The following is a 10,244-nucleotide window of genomic DNA, read 5'->3' as shown; positions in this document are numbered from 1 at the left end:
GCCCCGCGCAGCTGCATGGCAGTTTGGGGGAGCACACCCCCGTTGGCGCCTCAGTCAGCTGTGCCCCGCTGTGCCCCTGGTGTGCAGCTGCAGCCGGCTCTGGCACCCACAGAACACGGCTGGGGCCCAGGGCTCACCGTGCATCCTTCATTTATCGCTGTTTTTCATGTTTTGACATCTGTTAGGGAAGGGGGGCAGCCCCGTCGGCCCTCACATTGTCCATCCTCAGTCTGGGCTTATCTGCCCCACTGCCCAGCAGCCAGAGCAGCCTGCCGAGGCCAGCAGGTGCAGAGGGGTGGGGGAGTGGCCAGGTGGCACCATGTGCTGGTGCCCTGGGACCAGCTGTTCCCGCCTGGCTTCAACAGCCCCTCTGCTGCCCCTGGGTTCCAGGCAGCACCCCCGAGGCAGCCTCACCGTCACTCCCACCATACCACACCCAAGCACCAATCAAGTCCCATTTCCACTTCCCATCCAGCTCCCTTCCAGAGGCCGGGAGAGCAGCTGAGCTCAGCCAGTCCCTGGGGAGCCCCAGAGCCCAGGGTGGAGCTCCGCCTCTGGGCTGATCTAGCCACTAGGGCTGCAGGTGGAAGATGTCTGGGTGTCTCACCCTCCTTTCTGTAACTGCTTTCCAAATAATTAAACATTTCTTCAAAAGCCACCTCTGCAAACCCAGGTGGGGTTATGAGTTATCAGTGGCAAGGAGTACTAGGTGGCACCTGGGGGAATGGGGGCAGGTCAGGGCATGGGCGGGGATTTCCGGGCTCCCACCCTCAGGAGTGAGCTCCCAGTGCATGCCCAGGCCTCCCGCTTGGGCCCAGTGTAGACGGCTGGGCCTCCCGCATGGGCCCAGTGAGAACGGTTGGGCCTCCCGCTTGGGCCTCCCGCTTGGGCCCAGTGTAGACGGCTGGGCCTCCAGCTTGTGTTCAGCATACATACCCAGGCATCCCTGTTCACTTTCAGCACTTACAGATCCCCAAAACCTTCGGTCAAACCATGCCAGCCAGTGCCCCTCTGCCGCTGGCCCTTCCGCCCTTCTGGGGGCTCTGGATTGGGTTTGGGTGCCTGAGGGTGGAGCCGGGGAGGCTGCCGCCAGCTTCCAGAGTGAAAGCCCTCCTTCAACCTGCCACTGTCCCGGGGAGGGTGCTGGGCTGGAAGGTGCGAGCCCACAGGGGGCTGGCCACAGGACAACAGGTGGCCTGTCCAGGTCAGAGGCTGGGGTTGGGGGACGAGGACCGGGCGGAGGGCAGGTCTGCGGTCTGAGATGGAAGCTTTTAACGCAAGGCGAAGGGACCCTGCTCCCCTGCGTGAGCAAGGGCGGGGCTGATCACTTTATGGGTCGGGAAAGTCCAGGGAAGGGCAGGGCCTGACCCTGAGCCTCACTGTCACGGCCAGGCACAGCTTCTCAGACCGAGGCTCTGCTAGGCCGCCTGGGGCTCCCCTGGGCCACCTCTGGGGGCCTGTACTGCCCCGGGGATTGGCCAGCCCCAAGGGTCAGCCTCGGCAGGGCCCGAGCAGCACATGCAAGGTGACCAAGCAGCCAGCAATGAAAAGGGCCAACTGGGCCCAGCACAGTGGCCTAGCAGCTAAAGTCCTCGCCTTGAACTCACTGGGATCCCATATGGGTGCTAGTTCTAATCCCAGCAGATCCACTTCCTACCCAGCTCCCTGCCTGTGGCCTGGGAAAGCAGTCAAGGACAGCCCAAAGCCTTGGGAGCCTGCCCCCGTGTGGGAGACCCTGAAGAGGCTCCTAGCTCCTGGTTTTGAATCAGCTCAGCTCCAGCTGTTGTGGTCACTTGGGGAGTGAGTCTTCTTCTCTCTCTATTATATATATATATCTGAGACTGGATGGAGTTGCAGTGTTTCTCTGCGCTTTGCCTTTTAGATAAACACACCACCCTCAGGCCTGCACGGCAGCCTAGCGGCTGGAATCCTCGGCTTGCATGCACTCGGATCCCATACTTGAGCCCACGTGGGACCCAGAAGAGGTTCCTGGCTCCTGGCTTCAGATTGGCTCAGCTCCAACCACCATGGCCACCTGGGGAGTGAACCAGTGACAGAAGACCTTTCTGTCTGTATCTCCTTCTCTCTGAATCTGCCTTGTCAATAAAAATAAATAACTATTTAAACCGTAAGTAAGCACACGCATCTTCAAAGGGCAGTGGTACCCTGTTAGCGGTAAGAGCCTGCAGGGTGCGGGTCACACTGCCGATCTCACCCCCTCCGGCCCGGCCTGGGAGCAGAGCAGAGCCTCCGGGAAAAGGGCAGCCTAAACTGACTGGTGGGTGCACCCACAGCACAAGAGGACTGGGCGAAGGAGAACGGGGTCACATGCAGCAGCCGCCCTGCCCCTTCCCCCCATGGCGGGCGCACGGGCAGCCCAGGGCCCAGTGCTCCCCACCCAGAAAGGCCGGGTAAGCCCCCTGGCCAGGTGCTGACCCTGCCCCGGGACAAGGCTGCGGGGGTCGCCAGGGGGAAGGGGTCCCCCCCACCTCCGCGGCTGGGCAGCCCGACCAAGGCCCAGGGGCAGGAAGGCAGGCAGGGGGCCGCCCACCTGTCCCATTTGCTCGGGAGGCCTGGCACCGCCTTCTCCCTCCGGCAGCCGATGGATCCCTCTGCGGGCACCTAGCAGAGGAGCAGTGGCGGGCAGTCAGGAGCCGAGGACCTGGGGGTCTGGGGGCGTCCGGCTCCAGGGCTTCAGGTCAAGTAGGTCAGGGGGGACGGCGCGGCTCCGGGTGGCGCGTCTCCCCGCGCGTTTGGCGAATTCATCGGAACTGTGCACGGGGATGCCGGGCAGGGAGCCAGCTCGAGGGGGCGGCCTCGGAGCCGCGACTCGGCGCTCGCCTCCGGGGAAACGGCCCCTCCACGACCCCGCCGCCCCAAGTCGCGTAGACGCCCGCAGCAGCCTCCACCAGACCACCCAAGGACGCTGTGCTCGGAGCGGGGAGGAAGGCGGAGCCCCCACCCCTGGGTCACGTCCGGAAGGCCCCGGGCCCCCACGTCCGGCCAAGCCATCCGCCCCGCGCCCCCGCCCCTCCGGCTGGCCAGCCTCTGCGCTCGCGGCCCCCGCCAGCACCCGGACCGGGTGGGCGGCTCGGGTCAGCCGGCCGGTGTGGGGCGCGCGTTACCTGGACGCGCGCGGGCCAAGACCTCCCCGCGTCGCAGGCGAGACGTCGGGGTTCGGGCCCCGCCGGTGCAGCAGCGGGCAGCGGCCGGGGGAGCCCACGCGGGGCGGCCCCGGGAGGGGCGCGGGGGCGCCGCGGGAGCCGCCCGGCCTTCCCGGAGGGTGGCGGGGCTGGGGCGCACGGGCCCCGCCTCTGGGGAGGGGCGCGCGCCGGCCAATGGGCGCCGCCGGGCGGGGCGTGCGGCCCGCCGCTTAAAGAAACTTGTTGCGGGTCCCGGCCGGACCGAGGGGCAGCGGCGGCGGTGCGTGAGCGTGCGGTGCGCCCCATGCTGGACATGAGCGAGGCCCGCGCGCAGCCGCCCCGCAGCCCCGCCGGCGCCGCGGGCCCCATGGCGCACGTGGAGGATTCGGACTCGGACGCGCCGCCGTCGCCCGCGAGCTCCGAGGGCCCCAGCCGCGCGGCGGGCGCGGGCGGCAGTGCGGCGGGCACGGCGGACGAGCGTTTCCCGGCCTGCATCCGCGACGCGGTGTCGCAGGTGCTGCGGGGCTACGACTGGAGCCTGGTGCCCCTGCCCGTTCGCGGCGGCGGCGGCGCGCTCAAGGCGAAGCCGCACGTGAAGCGGCCGATGAACGCCTTCATGGTGTGGGCGCAGGCGGCGCGCCGCAAGCTGGCGGACCAGTACCCGCACCTGCACAACGCGGAGCTCAGCAAGACGCTGGGCAAGCTGTGGCGGTGAGTGTGCGGGCTGGGGGAGGGCAGCGCGTGGCCGGCCTCGAGGGGAGACGCCTGTGGCGCCGGGGACGGAGTGAGGAAGGCGAGGGGGCAAGGGCTGCAGGCTCCCTTCCCGCAGCGTCTCCCTGCCCCGCGTGGAGCAGCGGGAGGAGCGTGTGTGGGGGCGGAGGGCCCTGCGGGGAGGAACGCGCGTTCACGGCCAGCGCGCCTCTGCCCGGGGCTTGGCGCCCCGCTTCTCCTGCCAGCTCTTCCGTGTGGAGCTGGCCAGTCGAGGCGCGGTGGTCTGGGGTGCCTGCCAGGGTTGGCGGGGGCTCGAGTGGGACCGCGAGGTTTGCTAGTGGAGTCTGGAACCCTGGGCGGGGGACACAGCGGACGGCAACCGCTTGCCCAAAGTCTCCGAGTTTCCAGGGCGCCTCGCTTTTGTCCACCGCGTGTGCTGGCCCTCCCCCGCCCGCCTAGAAAGCCCCACGGGGAGGGAGCGGGGTCCGAGCGGAAGGTGGGGAGCCCTGGGTGGGGCTGCGGACCCCAGTTTTGCTCGCCTCCGAGCCGGGGGAGCCGGGGCACGGTGCCAGCGCCCCGCCAGGGCCCGCGGACACCCCCGTGCGCGTTTCCCGCAGGCTGCTCAGCGAGAGCGAGAAGCGCCCGTTCGTGGAGGAGGCAGAGCGGCTGCGCGTGCAGCACAAGAAGGACCACCCCGACTACAAGTACCAGCCCCGGCGCAGGAAGAGCGTCAAGAGCGGCCCCGGCGAGGCCGACGGCGGCGAGCTGGGCCCGCACGCCGGCAGCGCGCACGCCTACAAGGCTGAGGACCACACAGGTGGGCCCGGGGTCCCCGGGGTGGGAGGCAGCCCAGCCGGGCACTGGAGCTGGGACCCGGGCCCAGAGATTCGGAGCCCGCCTGGCCTGGCGCCCGGAACGCAAAGGGGGTCCCGCTGTGCTGGACTGTGCAGGGATGGGGTCCCGCGGGCAGGGCTGAGGGGCGCGGCCAGGACACGCCTGGGAGGGGGCCCCGCAGGTACCACCTACGTGACGACCGGCTGCGCCGGGTGCCAGCTTCGCCCTGCCCGCCTTCCCCCCAGCCGCGGTCTCCCCGCAGAATTTTCTCAGCGGGAGGGGAGGGGGGGCCAGGGCTGGGTCTGAATTTGCTGGAATTTCTGGGGAAACGGGAAGGAACAAAAAGCCGTTGATTCGTACCTGTGGCCTGCGGCCTTCCCCACCCCCGACAGAAGGGCCATTCATGGTGGCCTGTGCCCCCTCCGCAGGGCAGACCCACGGGCCGCCCACCCCGCCCACCACCCCCAAGGCCGACCTGCAGCTGGCGGGCGCCGGGGGCCGGCCGGAGCTGAAGCCGGAAGGACGCCGCCTGGTGGACAGCGGGAGGCAGAACATCGACTTCAGCAACGTGGACATCTCGGAGCTGAGCAGCGAGGTCATGGGCAACATGGACACCTTCGACGTCCACGAGTTCGACCAGTACCTGCCGCTCAACGGCCACGCAGCCGAGCCCAGCCAGGCCAACGCCAGCCCCTACGGGGGCTCCTACACTCACCCAGGGGCGTCCCCGGCGTGGGCCCCCAAGGGAGCCCCGTCCGCGTCGGCCTCGCCCACTGAGGGTGGCCCGGCTCGGCCGCACATCAAGACGGAGCAGCTGAGCCCCAGCCACTACAGCGAGCAGCCCCACGGCTCGCCCGGCCGTGCCGACTTTGGCGCCTATGGCACGCAGGCCTCCCCTGCTGCTGCCGGCTCCTTTGCCAGCGCTCCGTGTGACTACACCGACCTGCAGGCCTCGAGCTATTACGGCCCCTACCCTGGCTACACGTCCGGCCTGTACCAGTACCCCCACTTCCAGGCGTCGCGGCGGCCGTATGCCTCGCCGCTGCTCAATGGGCTGCCCGTGCCACCTGCGCACAGCCCTGCCAGTAACTGGGACCAACCGGTCTACACTACCCTGACCCGGCCCTGAGCCGACTCCGACAAGTGCCTGGGCGTCCAGAGAGCCCCCCAGAGCTGCCCTGAGTGCTGCTGGCGGACACGGCTGGCGTCTCCTCTGCTCCTGCCTCTCTGTTCCGCTCGGTGAGCACCCTGGGCCCGGCAGAGGGCAGAGGACCTGGCAACAGCAGGGCACGGGAGGCCTGCAGAGCTCTTCCAGTGATCTTGGCCGTGACCCACACTTCTCTCTCATTTTTGTTCTTTGGTGAAATTTGTAAAGCTCAAAAGTGTTTCTTTTGGAGACGATGTGATGTCATCTAAATCCTGGGTTGCCACCACTGGAATGGCCCAGTAGAACACGCAGCACTGGCCGGCCGCCAGCCGAGGGGGCTCCGGCGGTGCCTCCTGGGGAGGGGGCTGCGGGCCCTCGCCCACCTGCCGCGCTGCGAAGCTGAGCCTCGTCTGGAGCTGCCGCGGGTCCCCCATGTGCACCTGCCTAGCATCTGCTTCCTGTCTGGCCGGTGGCCAGCTGTGCCTTTGGAACTCTGCGTTTCTGAGTGTGGCCAGGTGCTGCTCCGTACCCTGCGCTCCACTTCCTCTCTGGTAGGCAGGAAAGCCCAGCCCTCAGGGCCCTGCTGGCCCCCGGGGCCCTGCCACCTCTGCCGTCCACCTCGTGCCGCTGCGTTTTGTGGTGTTCTGACCAAGCCATGCTAACTTTTGTACAGACTGATTTGATAAAATTAAAAAAACAGCCGCTTTTTCTTGACCCCGTGTCTCATCTGCCGCTTCTGCACTCACTGGGAGGCTGGGCTGGGAGAAGGGTCACGGTGGGTCCCCAGGGCTAGCCCGGCTGCCCGTCTATGGCCAACTGATGAAGTGAGGGCCTGTGGGGGCACACGGCTGGGTATTGCATCCCTGTGGGGCGGGGGACACGTCCCCAAAGGCCTCCGGGAAGTGCAACGTGACCTCGTCCTGGGGGGCTTGTGACAGGCACCAAGGGGCCCCGGCAGCCAGAGGGGGCTGCCTACTTCTGGGCAGGGTTTCAGGGCTGGCTCCATGCCAGGCTGGGAGCAGATGAAAGCTTCCCCGCTGGGGCTGGCACAATCGGAGGAAGGCTTCTGGGGAGAACGGTTGCGGAGACGGCGAGGAGGCTGGCGCTGGCTGTGTGTCCGTGACGAAGGCAGGGTGGGTTGCTTAGGAGCCCAGGCCTGAGGCAGCTGCGCCTACTGGCTCTGCCAGCTGTCGGCGTCCCTCACGTGGTCCAAGGGTGAAGGCCTGCCAAGGACAGCGTCTCTGAGAGCCGCTTGTGTGCGAGGCTTGTTGAGGCCCAGTGTGGTGGTCTCCTGGCACCTGGGGCCTGTGGGCTCAGGCATGGCATCGCAGCCTGCTGATGAAATGCTAGGGCCTCTTGGCTCACGAGAAGATGCCTCAGGGCTCCCAGGTGCCCAAGGCCTGTATGGCACTGCCAGGGCGCCTGGATTTGGCCAGACTCCTGAGCGCTAACTCCTGGGAGCTGAGTTGCATCTGCCATGGGTCTCCCTGCCTGAGCGCAGTGAGGAAAGGGCAGAGTGGCCACCTGTGCTGGATGCAAGGTAGTCCCCATTCCTGCCCCTGCCCCACCATGCTGGCACTGCAGCTGAACCCAAGCCAGGGTGCCAAGCTCCCAGCTGAGTGTGTCATTTGCAAGCCCATCCATGCCCTTCCCCTGTCTGAGCTCTGCAGAACGGGGTTGCTAGGGGCACCAGACGGCAGCTCATGCAGCCCCTTGCTCGTGGGCACCGGGGCAGCACTGGGGGCTCCCGTGGAGGCTCGGCCGCTTATGCTGGATTTCCATGTCAGCTTCAGCCTACCCAGGCTTGGCATTCTGGGCATTTGGGGAACCAGCCAACGCTCGATGCCCTCCCTTCTGCTTTCCTATCCCTCAAACTTAAAAAAAAAGTATTTTAAAAAGAAATGGTAAAATTAAAGGCATTCATGATGTCACTTCTGACTGGCTAGAAGTGTGGGGGAGGGGGCTGTGAGGAGGGTGTGTGTGTGTGTGTGTGTGGTTGTGAGGAGGGTGTGTGTGTGTGGCTGTGAGGAGGGTGTGTGTGTGTGGCTGTGAGGATTGCATGTGTGTGTGTGTGTGTGTGGCTGTGAGGAGGATGTGTGTGTGTGTGTGTGTGTGGCTGTGAGGAGGATGTGTGTGTGTGTGTGTGGCTGTGAGGAGGGGGTGTGTGTGTGTGTGTGGCTGTGAGGAGGGGGTGTGTGTGTGTGTGTGTGGCTGTGAGGAGGTGGTGTATGTGTGTGTGTGTGTGTGTGGCTGTGAGGAGGGGGTGTGTGTGTGTGTGTGGCTGTGAGGAGGGTGTGTGTGTGTGTGTGTGTGTGTGGCTGTGAGGAGGGTGTGTGTGTGTGTGTGTGGCTGTGAGGAGGTGGTGTATGTGTGTGTGTGTGTGTGTGGCTGTGAGGAGGGTGTGTGTGTGTGTGTGTGGCTGTGAGGAGGGTGTGTGTGTGTGTGTGTGGCTGTGAGGAGGGTGTGTGTGTGTGTGTGTGTGTGTGGCTGTGAGGAGGGTGTGTGTGTGTGTGTGGCTGTGAGGAGGGTGTGTGTGTGTGTGTGTGGCTGTGAGGAGGGTGTGTGTGTGTGTGTGGCTGTGAGGAGGGTGTGTGTGTGTGTGTGTGGCTGTGAGGAGGTGGTGTATGTGTGTGTGTGTGTGTGTGTGGCTGTGAGGAGGGTGTGTGTGTGTGTGTGGCTGTGAGGAGGGTGTGTGTGTGTGTGTGTGGCTGTGAGGAGGGTGTGTGTGTGTGTGTGTGTGGCTGTGAGGAGGGTGTGTGTGTGTGTGTGTGTGTGTGGCTGTGAGGATTGCATGTGTGTGTGTGTGTGTGTGGCTGTGAGGAGGTGGTGTATGTGTGGCTGTGAGGATTGCATGTGTGTGTGTGGCTGTGAAGATTGTGTGTGTGTGTGTGTGTGGCTGTGAGGAGGGTGTGTGTGTGTGTGTGTGGCTGTGAGGATTGCATGTGTGTGTGTGTGTGTGGCTGTGAGGATTGCATGTGTGTGTGTGGCTGTGAAGATTGTGTGTGTGTGTGTGTGTGGCTGTGAGGAGGGTGTGTGTGTGTGTGTGTTTGTGGCTGTGAGGAGGGGTTCTCAGGATGAAGTTGGGGCCTGCCATCTAAGCTGCGCAGGGCCCCACCTGCCGCCCTCCCATAAGGGCACAGGGCGTGCAGCCGTGGAGGACAGTTCCAGGAGGAGTCTGCTGCTTTGGAACCCTGGCCTGCCATCTGGACTCTCAGTCTCCCCATAATGTGTGATGCCCACCCAGGCTCACGGTCTGCAGCCCAGCCAGGGTGGGGTTCCCTGGCTGCAGTGGCCCCAGTCTGCCATGGCCCTGGGGACCTGAGTCCAGTCTCCCGCCACGGCCTGGAGGCTGCGAAGAAGCTGTGTGGATGACTGGCTGAAGGCAGCCCCCGGCTCCCCAGCAAACCATGGTGGAGCCTCGGGATCAACACTGTGAACCCGTCACCCACCTCCTCCCATGGATGAGCATGAACCCCAACCCCAGGGCACGCCCCACTTTCCTCTTTCCTGGGCGAGCCATACCTGTTGGTGGCTTTGTGACTTGCCCATCTGCAGGACCAGGCCAGTCAGGAAAGGAAAGTAGCTGAGGCCCCACCCCCTGCTCCCCATGTACCCAGGACCCAGGGCTGAGGCTGTGGATGCGGCCAGCTGGGAAAGAGGCAGGGGGCGCCCAGCTGGCCCGGCCCCCCGCAGGCTGACTGACTGAGTCGGATGCCTCTGGGGTGGCCTGACAGCCACAGCCCCGCCCCAGGGCCCCACAAAGGGTTAAGGGGCGCTGGTGTTTGTGCCTGTGGTGAGCTTGTGCAGCCAAAAGCTTGCCGAGGCCTTGCATGTGAATGAGGCACCACAGCCCAGAGGCCTTTGTCTGTCTATCCGGTGCACAATAAAAGAATTAATTAGACAGAAAGTGGCGGGGCAAGGAACTGACAAGTCATTAGGGCTTGTGAATGACCGCAGTGCCGGCAGGCCTGGGTCTCCGCTGCAGAATGCTAATGGCCCGATGGGAGCCCAGCAGCGCTTGCGGTGTCCACCACTTCTGTGTCCAGACCTAGCTGCCAGAGCCTGGACTTCGGGGCTCGGTGGGGCTTCGTTTCTGGCTGCCAGGTCCTGGAGTGTGCTCCTCAACCCCCAACTGTGGTGGGGACAGGGAAGAGGGACGAGCCCCTGGAGGGACCCAAAAGAAACCTTTTTCTGGAGCCGCCATCACTACTGCTCTTAGCCATCATCAGGATCCGAGTGCCACCCGCACTCCTGCTCCCCCAGGGGCTGTGGCTTCGCGGAGCATCCCAGGAGGAGGGGCAGAGAGGCTCCTCACAGGCAGAGCTGCACCCCAGCTTCCTGCTGCTGGAAAGCGCGCTGTCACAGGCCTGCAGGGCGGGGGTGAAGAGCCACACAGATTGAGCAGGTGC

The 10,244-nt window shown here is 65.4% G+C and overlaps 1 protein-coding gene across 1 annotated transcript; it reads left to right on the top strand.

Annotated features, from left to right (window-relative positions):
* Positions 1–3,447: 3,447 nt before the first annotated feature.
* SOX8 (SRY-box transcription factor 8) lies at positions 3,448–5,817 on the top strand. The gene is made up of 3 exons (XM_040973990.1): positions 3,448–3,854; positions 4,472–4,671; positions 5,117–5,817. Exons 1-3 carry the CDS (start codon positions 3,448–3,450, stop codon positions 5,815–5,817), a joined length of 1,308 nt encoding a protein of 435 aa, XP_040829924.1.
* The last annotated feature ends 4,427 nt before the right edge of the window (positions 5,818–10,244 follow it).

This window comes from Ochotona curzoniae, unplaced genomic scaffold, assembly GCF_017591425.1.
Source record: "Ochotona curzoniae isolate NIBS_2020 unplaced genomic scaffold, NIBS_Ocur_1.0 contig_2321, whole genome shotgun sequence".
NCBI classification, from domain to species: Eukaryota; Metazoa; Chordata; class Mammalia; order Lagomorpha; family Ochotonidae; genus Ochotona; species Ochotona curzoniae.
This window is presented reverse-complemented; position numbering and strand designations above follow the sequence as displayed.

Coding starts and splice junctions, on each gene's coding strand:
- SOX8 (XM_040973990.1), top strand. CDS start 3,448: ATGCTGGACATGAGCGAGGCCCGCGCGCAGCCGCCCCGCAGCCCCGCC. Junction 3,855..4,471: donor ACGCTGGGCAAGCTGTGGCG/GTGAGTGTGCGG, acceptor CGTTTCCCGCAG/GCTGCTCAGCGAGAGCGAGA. Junction 4,672..5,116: donor CAAGGCTGAGGACCACACAG/GTGGGCCCGGGG, acceptor CCCCCTCCGCAG/GGCAGACCCACGGGCCGCCC.